The sequence below is a fragment of the Carcharhinus amblyrhynchos genome, chromosome 12 (assembly GCF_965287045.1).
Source record: "Carcharhinus amblyrhynchos chromosome 12, sCarAmb.v2.hapA, whole genome shotgun sequence".
Lineage (NCBI taxonomy): Eukaryota > Metazoa > Chordata > Chondrichthyes > Carcharhiniformes > Carcharhinidae > Carcharhinus > Carcharhinus amblyrhynchos.
This window is the reverse complement of record NC_137335.1, coordinates 70,983,476-70,998,638: the sequence shown is the minus strand read 5'-3', so window position 1 is coordinate 70,998,638 and position 15,163 is coordinate 70,983,476. Positions and strand designations below refer to the sequence as shown.

Below are 15,163 nucleotides of genomic sequence, written 5' to 3'. Positions count from 1 at the left end.
TTGAGAAATCTTGAATTGAGTCTCAATCTTTTTTTGATACTTGCTAATGATTTAAAATGAGCACAACTAAATATATTTCCTAAAGGGCATTTTTTTCAATAATCCGCAATAAGAAAACCCTTTAGGAACATTTTTTCTTTCAAATACGATGAAATCATTGTAAGGCAATCATATGAAAGGAGTAATATAAAGTTCAAAATATTTCACTAATCTTTACATAGTTTTCACCGTCTAATGGAGAGGGCTGCAGGTAATGTTAACACATGAAACATGCTGATATTCTGTCTCCATTGCCTCCCAGATGTGCCACCTTTTGCAGTATTTGTGCGACTGTCAGCTCCGTCATCGGATTGAAGCCATTGTCGCCTTTTCAGATGACTTTGTGTTAAAACTTCAGGACAATCAACGGTTCCGCTATAACGAAGTGATGCAGGCACTAAACATGTCCGCTGCATTGACGGCCAAGAAAACAAAAGAGTTCCGATCACCTCCGCAGGAGCAGGTAAGAGAAGCAGATGCAGTGGATAGTTACTATCTTTGTACATGTCGGATGGTATTTTCCCCGCGGGCTCAGCGCGGGAATCGTTGCGGGCTGAACGTGGACCATGCGCATGGGTCTGAAGACCTCAGATGGGATTTTCTGGCCTTGGAGTGAGTGTGGCTGGACAATCCCGCCCTGCATCTTTTATGAGTCCCTTCCATTTTGATGTCTTGAAGGAATTCCATTGAACCTCTTGATGATATTTAAAGTCCATAATCGTCCTCATCTGTACGTGTGCAATTTTGAACTTTCGAAACATGAGCTGGAATTTTACGCCATGTCTGCCCCGGAATCAGGTGGGGTGCGGTTTGCAGAATGGAATTCCCCACTAGCCTCAGGCGGGATTATGAACCTCGTCCAGTTTTTCTTCCTGTTTCTGAACAGTCTACGAGCAATAACTTAATAAAGTTGCTTCCCTTCTGGAGTATGTCATTGAAAGTCAAGGCATGGGATGTACATACATTATGCTACTGACTGCATGACGACTAACACAATGCACGCTCATCTCATGATCTACCAGGAACAGGGAAAATTCATAGGCGGGATTTTCCAGCCACGCCCGCCCCAAAACCGGAAAATCCTGCCAGAGGTCAGTGGACCTTTGCATGGTCCATGGAAAATTCTCCCTTTGAAGGTGAGGGACAGGTATAGATTGGTTTTTACTGGATGTTTTAAAGTTTTTTTTAATTAGTGTCTTTGTTGACTTATATTAACACTGCAGTGAAGTTACTGTGAAAATCCTCTGGCTGCCACACTCTGGCACCTGTTCAGGTACATTGAGGGAGAATTTAGCACAGCTTATGCACTGAACCAGCACCGCTTTCTGGGAGGAAACTGGAGCATCTGGAGGGAACCTATGCAGACTCCACACAGACAGTGACCCAAGCCAGGAATCGAACCTGGGTCCCTGGCGCTGTGAAACAGTAGTGCTAACCATTGTGCCACCATGCCGCCTACGTTCATTAGAGGAAGCCTGTAAAGACCAACCTTAAAGGTTTTTCTCATATACTGTGCAGCCTTCAAGATTTTATTGCCTATAAATGTGTGAAATGCATATCTGCAGCTTCCAAGAAAATGTTGAAGTCCAAACTGACAGCCTATTCCAAGAATAGCAATTGGAGGAGGGATAACAAGATGATTTGAGTGTGAAATGTAACACTTACAACTAACCAGCAGAAAATCTTGAAGATTTCTGCATACGTCCAACACAAATAGGTCCCGAGATTGTTTCCAATAGGGAAAAAAAATGCAGGCACAAATCTAATGATGGCATTTTTGAAAGTTGTGTCTCTGTATATATACAGTGAGCTTGTGACCAGTGTCTATATCCCAATAATATGGCAGTTTAGTTATAAGATTAATGAATTTGTTCTATTTTCAGATTAACATGTTGCTGAGTTTCAAAAATGACAGGCGTGATTGTCCGTGCCCTTTACAAGTACGTGAAGAACTGTTGGATTTCCACGAAGACCTCATGGCGCATTGTGGTCAGTTTGATATAATGGGTGGAATTTTTGTACTGCGTTGGAGGCAGGATCGGAGGCGGGGAGGACTGGAAAATTGGCGTCGGAAAGCGGCGTGCCGGTTTATCGGCATGTTCCTGCATCCGGCCCATTTCGGTAGAGGCAGATTGGAGTATGGATGGCCTATTCGGGCAATTAGGAGACAAATTAAGGCCAGTGTTCTGAGGTCAATTGACAACAGACCAGGCGGGGTGGCGGGGAGGGCGCGGGGGGATGCGAAATATAGTCCTCCAGCTTTGTTTTAAACCTCCACCACCCCACCCCCTGCAACGGACATTTTTCTTTTAGATTTTAATGCACCATTATCCTGAGGCTCCCACTCATAGTGTCATTGAATCTCTACAGTGCAGGAGGAGGCCATTTGACCCATTCAGCCTGCACCAACAACAATTCCACCCAAATCCCATCCCTGCAACTCCATGTATTTACCCTGATAATCCTCCTGACACTAAGAGGCAATTTACCTTGACCAATCAACCTAACCCGCACATCTCTTTTACCTTTTTTAAAATATATTCTTTCATGGGATGTGGGCATTGCTGGCTCAGCCAGCACATTGTCCTGAGAAGGAAGTGGTGAACCTCCTGCTTGAACCACTGCAATCCATGTGGTGTAGGCGCATCCACAGTGCCATTAAGGATGGAGTTCCAGGAGTTTAACCCCAAAACAGTGATATAGTTCCAGGTCAGGATGAAGTGTGGCTTGGAGAGGAACTTGCAGATGGTGGTGTTTCCATGCTTTCACATTGCTGTCACTCTGTGTCAGTGGTGGACGGTATGAATGTCTATTATAGTAGATGAAGTGTCAGTTAAGCTGGTGCTTGGTCTTGGATGGGGCTAGGCTTCTTGAGTGTTGTTGGCCAATGGACAGTATTCCATCGCACTCCTGACTTGTGTTTTGTAGATTGTGAATAGGCTTTGGGGAGTCAGGAGATGAGTTACTTGCCGCAGTATAATGAAGGGGATGGATAGGGTAGAGGTAGAGAGATCCTTCCTGCTTAGAAAGGATAGCAGGACTAGAGGACACAGCCTCAAGATAAGGGGGGGGTGGGCAGTTTAGATCAGAGTTGAGGAGGAACTTCTTCACTCAAAGGATGGTGAATCTCTGGAATTCTCTGCTCATTGAAGTGGTGGAGGCTACCTCGCTAAATATATTTAAGTCACGGGTAGATAGGTTTTTGATAGACAGGGGAATTAAGGGTTATGGGGAGAAAGTGGGAAAGTGGAACTGATCCACTTCAGATCAGCCATGATCTTATTAAATGGTGGAGCAGACTCGAAGGGCTAGATGGCCTATTCCTGCTCCTATTTCTTATGTTCTTATATACCTAGCCTCTGACCTGCTCTTGTAGCCACCATGTTAATGTGGTGAGTCCAGTTGAGTTTCTGGTCAATGATAACCCTGAGGATATTGACAGTGGAGAATTCGGTGATGGTAACATCATTGAATGTCAAGGGCTGATGGTTAGAGTGTCTTCTATTGGTGATGGTCTTTGCCTGGCATTTGTGTGGCGTGAATTTTACTTGCCATTTGTCAGCCCAAGCCTGGATATTGTCAGACATTCATTCAGGCCAGTGGAGAGTATTCCATCACACCCCTGACTTGTGCTTTGTAGATGGTGGACAGGACAGGTTCTGGGGAGTCGGGAGTTGAGTTAATGTTGCAGAATTCCAGAGCGAGTCTGAGTCAGAGTGAGGTTCAGTGGAGAGTGCAGGAGCAGCACCAGGCATACCTAAAAATGAGATGCTAACCCGGTGAAGCTATCAAACGTCACAAACAGCAGGTGATAGACAGAGCTAAGTGATCAAAGGAGCAGATCTAAGCTCTGCAGTCCTACCATATCCTGTCGTAAATGGTAGTGGACAATTTAACAACTCGGTGGAAGAGGAGGCTCCACAACTATCCCCATTCTCAGTGATGGAGGAGCCCAGCACATCAATGCAAAAGATAAGGCTGAAGCATTTGCAGCAATTTTCAGCCAGAAGTGCTGAGTGGATGATCCATCTCAGCCTCTTCCAGTGGCCCCCAGCGTCTCAGATGCCAGTCTCCAGCCAATTTGATTCACTCCATGTGATATCAAGAAATGGTAGGAGGCACTGGATACTGCAAAGGCAATGGGCCCTGGTAAAATTCTGGTGATAGTACTGGCAACCTATGCTCCAGGCCCTTAAATTACCAATGAACACCCATAGCGAGGTCTGAAAGCATGGCGGCTTTAACTGGATGGTTAAAGAAAGGGAGGGACCCTTTGTGAGTCTGCCACCCTCATCAGAGGCATCACACCGTCCCTCCAAGATCATCCCCTCTCTGTAAGCCTCTCTCCCTAGCTTCTCAAGCCAGGCCCCAACTCCCCCTCATCCTTTTGCCAACTTGACCCTTAAAAGATGTCGGACCATTGCCTAAGCTTCTCTGCACGGTGGACATCCTATCATCCCAGTGATGTCTGTGGCTCTGCATCCGATTGGCTGGCAGCTCTCTAATGCTCTAATCTTCCTCTTAACTCAAGGGCAGAAATCCCCTCTTCATTAACCCTGTTCCCAGTGATAAATACCTACGGGGCAGTCCTGAAGATTGTGGGTGAGCTCCCCTCCCCACCCTGAGTATTTGGATGTGGCACGAGGGCCACGGTGCGCCATTAATCCCAGCCCTTAGTTTCTGTGCCACTTGCTGACCCTGAGCTAAACAATTCTGGACTGATACTGAAAAGCTGGAATGTACTCAAAGGAACTTGACCAATCTTTGACCTTTTCTTATCTGAAGTGGCAACTGAGGACAGGTTCCACGTTCGAGTGTAAAGGGAGCTTTCCATGCAAAGGAGCCCATTGCGTTAAATGGGTGAGTTCTTTGGACAGCCAGAAGTTCACTGTTAAAATGGAGCCAGCTACCTTGTGGTGTTAATGGGACAGTAAAGCTGTTGACCACAATTATAAGCCTGATTAACACCAAGCATAGGACATGAAGAGCAACCTCCAAGAACACAAGAAATAGAAGCAGGAGTGACCATCAGGCCTTTCAAACCTGCCCTGCCATCCAATATGATCACGGCTGATCTTTTATTTTATTCGTTTGTTTTATTGGTATCACAAGTGGGCTGACATGAACATTGCAATGAAGCTACTGTGAAAATCCTCTAGTCGTCACGTTCCGGCACACTGAGGGAGAATTTAGCACATAATCAGCACGTTTTTGGAGTGTGGGAGGAAACTGGAGTGTCTGGAGGAAACCCACGCAGACATGGGGAGAATGTGCAGACTCCACACAGACAGTGACCCAAGCCGGGAATCGAACTTCGGTCCCTGGTGCTGTGAGGCAGCAGTGCTAACCACTGTACCACCATGCTGTCCTCAGCTCCTTTACCTTGCCATTTCCCCATAGCCCATAAGAACACAAGTTGATAGTTTGCCTTTGAGTCAGTATTAATGACAGCCTGCAAGTTTCCTTTCAAGCCACTCACCATCCTGACTTAGAAATATATTTGCCATTCCTTCACTGTTGCTGAGTCAAAATCCTGGAACTCCCCTGCCTGACAGCGCTCTGGGTGTATCTACACCATATAGACTGCAGTGCTTCATGAAGGCAGTTCACCCCGACCTTCTCATGGGCAGTTAGGAAAGGGCAATAGATGCTGGCCTAGCCAGCAATGTTCACATCTCTTCAATGAATACATTTTTATAAATGATCGATTTATTAATAAACCTTACAATGGGTGAACTTAAGAGATGAAAAAACTTATCAAACATCTGGAATGAGTTGACATCTTGTGAACGGAAGGGATCCTTTTATAGTAGAAAATTTTACTCACTGGTTATTGACAGGTTGAAGGCAATTTATTGGTGATTGCTTTGAGAGGAAACTATCCTTTGCTGTTGTGTAACCTCCTTCAGAGTCAAATAGCAAATTTAAAATGAGATAATTGTTTTTTTTTAAGTTTGATTTTTGATTTGATTTATTATTGTCACATTCATTAGTATATAGTGAAAAATACTGTTTCTTGTGCGCTATACAGACAAACCATACCATTTGTAGACTACAGGGGAAGAAAAGGAGAGAGTGCAGAATATGGTGTTACAGTCACAGCTAGGGTATAGAGAAAAATCAGCTTAATATTAGGTAGGTCCATTCAAAATCTGATGGCAGCAGGAAAGAAGCTGTTGAGTTGGTTGCTACGTAATCTCAGACTTTTGTTTCTTTTTCCTGATTGAAGAAGGTGGAAAAGAGAGAATGTCCCGGGTGTGTGGGGTCCTTGATTATGCTGGCTGCTTTTCTGAGGCAGCAGAAAGTGTAGACGGAGTCAATGGAGGCGAGGCTGGTTTGTGCAATGGACTGGGCTAAGTTCACAATCCTTTGTTATTTCTTGCAGTCGTGGTCGGAGCGGGAGCCATACCAAGCTATGATACGTCTGGAAAGGATGCTTTTTATGGTACATCAGTAAAAATTGGTGAGAGTCATAGTGGACATACTGGGTTTCCTTAGCCTCCTGACAAAGTAGAGGTGTTGGTGGGGTTTCTTAACTATAGTGTCTGTGTGGAAGGACCAGGACAGGTTGTTGGTGATCTGGACACCTAAAAAATTGGAAGCAGCTTCACAAAAGAATGCCTCTACTCTGGTCTGCTTCCAAGTGCTGTTAATTTGAATGAGACTTCAGGCGCTAAAAAGCAATTACATTTCTTGTTTCAGGCATTGAGCTGGAAGAAGAAGAAGCAAACAATGATGACAGCGATTCCACCATCAGGGGTCGACTTATGAACCTAGTGGAAAAAGTGACATATTTAAAGAAAAAGGAGAAAGAGAATCCAATGGAACAGGAGACAAAGAAACCCAGTTAGTGTTTGTTTCTGAAAAATATTAGAAGTGATTTCCTCTAGATTCAGTGAACGTAGACTTGCCCTTTTACTGCACACTATATGTATCACTCCTCTTTTTATATAGAGTCACAGAGGTTTACAGCATGGACACAAGCCCTTCGGCCCAACTTGTCCATGCCACCCTTTTGTTTTAACTCCCTAAGCTAATACCAATTGCCTGCATTTGGCCCATATCCCTCTATACCCATCGTACCCTTGTAACTATCTAAATGCTTTTTAAAAGATAAAATTGTACTTGCCTCTACTACTATCTCTGGCAGCTTGTTCCAGACACTCACCACCCTCTGTGTGAAAAAATTGCCCCTCTGGACTCTTTTGTATCTTTCCACGCTCACCTTATGCCCTCTAGTTTTAGACTCCCCTACCTTTGGGAAAAGATATTGACTATCTACCTTGTCTATGCCCCTCATTATTCGATAAGGTCACCCCTCAGCCTCCTACGCTCCAGGGGAAAAAGTCCCAGTCTATTCAGCCTCTCCTTAAACTCAATCCATCAAGTCACGGTAGCATTCTCATAAATCTTTTCGGCACTCTTTCTAGTTTAATAATATCCTTTCTATAATAGGGTGACCAGAATTGCAGACAGTATTCCAAGTGTGGCATTACCAATGTCTTGCACAACTTCAGTAAAGTGTTCCAATTCCAGTATTCAATGTTTTGACCAATGAAACCAAGCATGTCGAATACCTTCTTCACCACTCTGTCCACCTGTGACTCCACTTTCAAGGAGCTATGAACATGTATCCCTAGATCTCTTTGTTCTGTAACTCTCCCCAGTACCCTACCATTAATGAGTAATGCCCTGGTTCAATCTACCAAAATGCATCACCTCACATTTGTCTAAATTAAACTCCATCTGCCATTCATCAGCTCACTGGCCCAATTGATCAAGATCCCGCTGCAATTGGAGATAACCTTCCTCACTGTTCACCATGCCACCAATCTTGGTGTCATCTCAAACTTACTAACCATACCCCCTATATTCTCATCCAAATCATTAATATAAATGACAAATAACAGTGGGCCCAGCACTGATCCCTGAGGCACACCACTGGTCACAGGCCTCTAGTTTGAAAAACAACTCTCTACAACCACCCTCTGGCTTCTGTCAAGAGGCCAATTTTGTATCCATTTAGATATCTCACCCTGGATCCCGTGAGATTTAATTTTATGCAACAACCTACCTTGCGGTACCTTGTCAATATTGTCTCCAGAAAGGTTTGATCTTCCTTATTGTACCATCAGAAATTATTCTTTTCTGGCCAAGTTTGGAACAATATGGAGCCGTGCTGTCAGAAGTTTTCATCTTGCACTCAACAGGACAATACATAAAAATACTAAATTGTAGCAGGAACGAGTTTTTTCCTTTTACTATTTAGTCTTCTTGTGAAGTATCGTGATGAGTGCAAGTAGAAAAACTTTGACCACCTTTCTCTTTTTTTCAGCATGACCCAAGTTCTGTTCAACCAAATGACGATTGGCAACATGCTGTTAAATCTGTTACAAGAGCAGAATGCTGCAGATGCTGGGAATCTGAATTAAAAGCAGAAAATGTTGGAAATGTTCAGCAGGTCAGGCAGCACGTGTGGAAAGAGGAGCAGACTTAATGGCCTGATTTTTACTTTTGTGCCAACCTGACAAGTTTTCAGCTTGGGGATGGGGAATGGGGGCGGGGTGCAGTGGATGGATAGTGAATGTGAAATTGCATGGATGACATTGCCTCCAGATTCTGCTCTCTCCTCCCCAAACTTGGAAGCAATTTTATGATGGGGCAAGCAGGGCTTCTGGGGTGTTGTTGGGGGGGGGAAGCCATCGCTTGCCCCAAAAAGAAGCTTTAAATGGTGACTTGACAGCTGCTGAAAGACCTTTTCCTGCTCAGCCTCAAGTTTTAGGCTGGCGGGTGAAGGACAGATTGTGGTGGGATTTGGAGGGTTGGGGGGAGAGCAAGGTCCTACAGTAGAAGCCCCAATCTGATGGTGATTGCCATACACTAAAAGACCGGTAAACCTTTGGATCTCCCCCAGGACCCTAACTGACTGGGACACCACGGTGGCACAGTGGTTAGCACTGCTGCTTCATCGTGTCAGTGATGGCCTTGGATCACTGTCTGTGCTCTCCCCGTGTCTCCACGGGTTTCCTCTGATTTCCTCCCACAGTCCAAAAATGTGCGGGTTAGGTGCTAAATGGCCCCATAGTGTCAAGGAGAATAGCTTGGGTAAATACTTGGGGTTATGGAGACAGGGCCTGAGTGGAATTGTTGTTGGTGCAGATTCAATGGGCCAAATGGCCTCCCTCTGCACTGTAAGATTCTGTGATTCTGTGACCCCTTCGTGATCCCCCCACCCCCACCCCTCTTTCCTCCTCTTCAGGACTCCAGCTGCTTACCTGTCCTCCATGCCCCAATCCCCAGGCACGGCACTGCTGTCCCTCTTCCCTGCCACTGCAGCACTATGTCTGGAGGGCCCAGGGAGCTGCTAGCCAATTTGATTGGCGGTCAGCTCTCCAAGATTGGACCTGCTCCCAGCTACCAATCAATGCTTGTTAGAGGGTAAAACACCAGAAGGCCTCTTAGAGTCAGCGGTGTAGTGGGGGGTGGGAGGGATGGAGGTGTGCCTGTGTGTCCCCTGGGAGCCGGGCCCCTCCACTTTCTGAAAAATTCAGGTCAATGTTTAAGATCTTTCATCAGAAACCCTGCTGTAAAAAATTGTCAGATCAGCAGGATGAATTTTTGGGATATTGAGTGCAATAAGATCTGATTAATCATGTACAGTGCTGGAAAAGCAGTGACCCCCCCCTGGGATTGGGACGGGTGTGCCGCTGAAATTCCGACCTTTAAGCAAAACACCAAAATGGGCAACAAAGTTTGCATTTTGCCTCATGACTTTCAGCCAACAATCTTACCCTGATTTAACTCGAGTTTGTTTATTTGGTTTGACCTTAAAAGAGGCCAACAATATTACTTCACCATTTCTTGGTACTCGGTGTTAAATATGAGTACATGATGGAACTTTGAATATGCTGTCAGAATATTTCAAACTCATTCATTGAAATGACTGTCAGATTTTGATTTTTATCTTAGCCACTTTGCAACAGTTGATCTCTGAGACCATGGTACGGTGGGCCCAGGAGTCAGTGATCGAAGACCCAGAGTTGGTTCGGGCCATGTTTGTGCTATTACATCGGCAGTACGATGGCATTGGCGAGCTTGTTCGTGCTTTACCCAAGACCTATACAATCAATGGAGTATCCGTTGAGGACACAATAAACTTACTGGCTTCCCTGGGCCAGATCAGATCTCTTCTCAGTGTCAGAATGGGTAAAGAAGAGGAAAAACTGATGATCCGTGGACTGGGGTGAGTAAAAGTTTTGCTTTTGTGTAGCTCGAGGGATTTCAGACTGCTGATATGTGAGCTGTAGTAGACAATTTACATTCATGCTTAGCCAAGTCGTTTTTTAATAGTAGAGACTAATTCAATTTACCGTTTTTCAAACTTGAAAACAGTTTTTAAAATGTATCATATATTTGGGTAATAAATGAAAGATGAATATGTTTGCTTGAAATTCCTCACTTGAGTACACTTAAGGTGGAGATCTTAACTCATTTATATTGGTGAGTTTATGGGCAGGCTCTTATTGCTCGCCATGCCAATGGACCAGGGTGGCAAGATGGTAAGATAGGGCAAGAGGTGAAAAATCAGGTTCGTGCCCGATTTCTCGCCTGTCGTGATCTTGACGGCTCATGCCCAGGAATGGGGGCAGGGCTGAGATGGGGGGAGGGGGGATCTTCTTCGCGGTGATGGGAAGGGGGATGCAGTTGTCTCGCTGGGTGATTTGGTGTGGGGAGGGGTAGCAACTGGGGGTGGGGTGATCAACGAGGGTCACAAATGGGGAAATTGGCCAGGATGGTGATTATGGGGCCGGTGGGGAGGGCGGAGGGCGGGGGAGGTGATGTCCGTGGGTGTAATGAGGTGGGGGGTGGGGTTAGGTGACAGATCTCCCAGTGTACATGGCATTCTGGGAGACCGGGGCATCTGTGCAATGGCGCCCTAGAGCTCAACAGCTGGTCTCATGACTGTGTTGAGACTCCACTCTCCCTACTGGCGGAAATCACATTTTGTCCTCTGTATTGCACAGAGTGTCATAGATTACCATTACTTACCTCTGAAAAAATGGGAGAAAGAACCTATTTTTTCTGAGAAAATTCCATCAAACGTTTTCAAAATGTAATGGAGCGAATTTGAGACAAACAGACTACACTTGTCTACCCAGCTTCCCACTGTATATTTCAAGGCCTATCTTTTGGAGGATTTTCAATGGATTATTTTTTTTTAATAGACTTACACTTGACACCATTTACCACAGAACTTTGCTGTCAATTATAAACAAATTGAACTCGAAGAGCTAAATGGCCTACTTATTCTTCTAGTTTCTACGGGTGGGATTTTTACGCAACCTGTTGTTTTAGGGCAGTGGAGGTGGCCTGCCATTGGCTGGTGGCGGGATCTCTGGTCTCACTGTTATCAAAGGAGTTTCCCCTTGAATGTACCCCTTGCCGCTGGGAAAGCCACAGCGCGAGTGCAGCACCGGCAGAACTGGAAGATTCCACCACTGTGAATGGCTGGAAAATTTTGGCCTATGGTTCTAAATACAACCATTGGGGAACTGATGGGAAAATTCTGCTTTTACAACCCACCCAATCTTACTCTCCATTGAAGTTAACATTGTGCAATGTTAGGTGGGTATAAGGCCAGTGACCTACTCAATCCTATGGATCTTTCACCCAGCAAATTAGATTAAAAATAACCTCCATTAGGTTTCACAGCTATGAAGGAATTGAAAAATAACTGCTTCAGTAAACAGCTTTTGCAAACGAGAAAGACTGTCCTCCAAAAACTGATTCTGAAAGACTTTGGATTCGGAAGTGGATGGAAGCACCCCAAAGTCTTCTCAACCTGAGGCCCTGAGCATTGTTTTGATCTCTTTCCCAAAGGAAAGGCTCGGGAAATGAAGGTGGGAGCTGGATTTCACCGGGATTAGGAAAGAAAGATCATGGGCCTGAGGTTTCCCAAATGGCATTGGAGACAGCCTGTCTCCAGGGGAGTAACCATAACCGCGGGAAATTTAAATCGCAAACGTGCTGAGCTTCTGGGGCCTGGGCTTGGGGCAAAGGGTAGGGGTGGTCAAGGGAGGGTTAATTTCGATCTCGTGAAACCCCAGATCATTGCAAAAGAATTGGGAAACCCACCATTGTGCGGAGTTAAAATGGGAGAAAATGAGAATGAGGCATGTACTGCTAGCCATCACTGATGCAACCCACCTCACCTGACCTGGGATTGGCCTCCTTTTCTCCTTCTCTTTGGAACCTGTTTAAAGCTGCAGTTTCATTCGCAGCTTTGATTTCAGTCTATTCACCAATAACCTACAAACTTGACTTTATTCACTTAAGTTCAGAAGATCAACGTATCTTAATTTAATAATTAAAAAAATGAATGAAAATGAAAGGTCCAAATCATCAGTTAATAATGTAACCTTGCCAATGGAATTTTCAGAGCAATTAACCAATGCCCATCACTAAACATTTGTAATTATTAAGTTTTTTTAAATTTCCTCCTTTCACCTAGTGATATAATGAATAACAAAGTGTTTTACCAACATCCGAATCTAATGAGGGCACTGGGGATGCACGAGACAGTGATGGAAGTGATGGTGAATGTGCTCGGAGGTGGAGAGTCTAAGGTAATGTGGCCTGGTTTTGTACATCATTAGTATGGGTAGCACGGTGGCACAATGGTTAGCACTGTTGCCTCACAGCACCAGAGACCCGGGTTCAATTCCAGCCTTGGGTTAATGCCTATGTGGTGTTTGCACATTCTCCCTGTGTCTACGTGGGTTCCCTCCAGGTGCTCCAATTTCCTCCCAATACAAAAGTGTGCAGGTTAGGAGGATTGGCCATGCTAAATTGACCCTTCATGTCCCAAAATGTGTAGGCTGGGGGTTTAGTGGGATAAATATGTGGGAATAGGATCTGAGTAAGAATCGGTGCACACTCAATGGGCTGAATGGCCTGCTTCCGCATTGTAGAGATACTATGGTTTTGTGTATGGCACAATATTTCAGTTCTTTACAGTTATTTTATTCCTGGACACAGTGAGTAATTTAAGAGAGAATTGATTTGTTAAAATTCAATTTAAGATTAATTCTTCCCTATAGCTATCCCATATTTCTTGCAGATATCTCTGTAATGAGTTTTAGTTCAAACCTAACCATGCCAAAGAGTTGGTTGTGAACTCTCAATATCTTGTCATCTTAGTAAGAAGATGGGTTACATCTAATAGGTTTATTTGGCAGCATGAGCTTTTGCGGTGCTGCCCCTTCATCAGATGAGGGAGGGAATGAATTTTCAGAGCAATTAACCAATGTCACTCACCTGATAAAGGAGCAGTGCTCTGAAAGCTCGTGCTACCAAATAAACCTGTTGGACTTTAACCTGGTGTTGTGAGACCTCTTACTGTGCTTATCCCAATCCAACGCCGGCACCTCCATGTCTTGTCATCTTCTGAGGTAGTGCCAGTAACATTCTCACTTCTTCAAAGCTAAAGTCAGAAACCTTTTTTTTGATAAGAACATATTTTCACTAAGATTTGCCATATCTATCAGAGAATTAGGTATTTCAATTCCTGAAAACTTCTCTTCATTTCTCTTGTTTCCTGAACTAACTAGTCTTTACATTTCTGGCACTTGTCCCTTCCTCCATTGTATGGCTTTTCTTCCAGCAAAGCTGTTCCCTCTCACATTGTTAAGCGCCTTTCACTCTTGCTTCCAGTACAAACTAACCTCAAAAAGTTATTTTCTCTAAAAATGGCACTATTTGCTAAGCAACAGCTCATTCTGTCTCCAATCTTTTACTTTACATGTTGCAAATTCTCTCAGTGCAAGGCAACCACAGTTTAAAATGAAACCAAAGATCCCCATAATTGCAAATACCTTTGTTCAAATTAGTCTAACTAGAATTTTATACCCTCCCTGAGACAGAAAACACTAAATTAAACTCACTTAAATCTGTACCTCATTTCTAACATCCAACAAAAAACATAGATCACTTAAAACTATCTTTGCTTCTTGACACAGTTGAGTGAAAACTGTTTCCAAATTAGAAGAATGTGCAAATAAAGTTTCTGGATTTAGCTTTGTCGAGGGAAAGATATCGTCCGTTTTTCAAACATTTAGGGTGAGTTAATTTTTGCACTCTGACTGAATAATGATAAACTAAAAGGCTCTGTGACTTCTCTGTTCCTCTCAATTATTATTGTTCTTTAATACAATTTTCACATTAAACTGAGTCTTGTTTCATTTTTTTGATGCACCCTGTTTAGGAAATTATCTTCCCAAAGATGGTGGCCAACTGCTGTCGTTTCCTGTGCTATTTCTGCCGGATCAGTCGGCAAAATCAAAAAGCCATGTTTGACCACTTAAGCTATTTATTGGAAAACAGCAGCGTTGGATTAGGTGAGGATATATAATTATACATTAGAGATCCTATTGTTTTCCAAATTGATGAAGCATTCACTTCTAATCATGTTGGTATTCGTATCTTGGAACTCTGTTGCTCTGGGCTAGTCATTTGATTTGATTTATTATTGCCACATGTATTAACATACATGAAAAGTATTGTTCCTTGCGCACTGTACAGACAAAGCATACCGTTCATAGAGAAGGAAAGGAGAGAGTGCAGAATGTAATGTGACAGCCATAGGTTTAGAGAAAGATCAACTTGGTGCGAGGTAAGTCCATTCAAAAGTCTGACAGCATCAGGGAAGAAGCTGTTCTTGACTTAGTTGGAACGTGACCTCATACTTTTGTATCTTTTCCCCAACGGAAAAAGGTGAAAGAGAGAATGTCCAGGGTATGTGGTGTTCTTAATATGCTGGCTGTTTTTCCCATGCTTTGGGAAGTGTAGTCAGAGTCATGGATGGGAGGCTGGTTCGAGTGATGAACTGGGCTACATTCATGACATAAGAACATAAGAACATAAGAAATAGGAGCAGGAGTAGGCCAACTAGCCCTTCGAGCCTGCCCCGCCATTCAATAAGATCATGGCTGATCTGTCTTGGCTCAGTTCCACATTCCCGCCCTCTCCCCATAACCCTTAATCCCCTCTCTTATCAAAAACCCATCAACCCGCGTCTTAAAAATATTTAACGAGGTAGCCTCCACCACTTCAACGGGCAGAGAAT

General features: G+C 44.1%; 1 protein-coding gene across 1 annotated transcript in view; it reads left to right on the top strand.

The window, feature by feature from the left end:
- ryr2a (ryanodine receptor 2a (cardiac)) overlaps positions 1 to 15,163 on the top strand; it is a 662,889-nt gene that overhangs the window by 447,772 nt on the left and 199,954 nt on the right. Inside the window, exons 37-42 of the mRNA XM_080200677.1 lie at positions 302 to 502; positions 1,923 to 2,028; positions 6,742 to 6,885; positions 10,009 to 10,282; positions 12,551 to 12,665; positions 14,303 to 14,435. Coding sequence (XP_080056803.1) covers positions 302 to 502; positions 1,923 to 2,028; positions 6,742 to 6,885; positions 10,009 to 10,282; positions 12,551 to 12,665; positions 14,303 to 14,435 — 973 coding nt within the window. The remainder of the gene's footprint in view (positions 1 to 301; positions 503 to 1,922; positions 2,029 to 6,741; positions 6,886 to 10,008; positions 10,283 to 12,550; positions 12,666 to 14,302; positions 14,436 to 15,163) is intronic.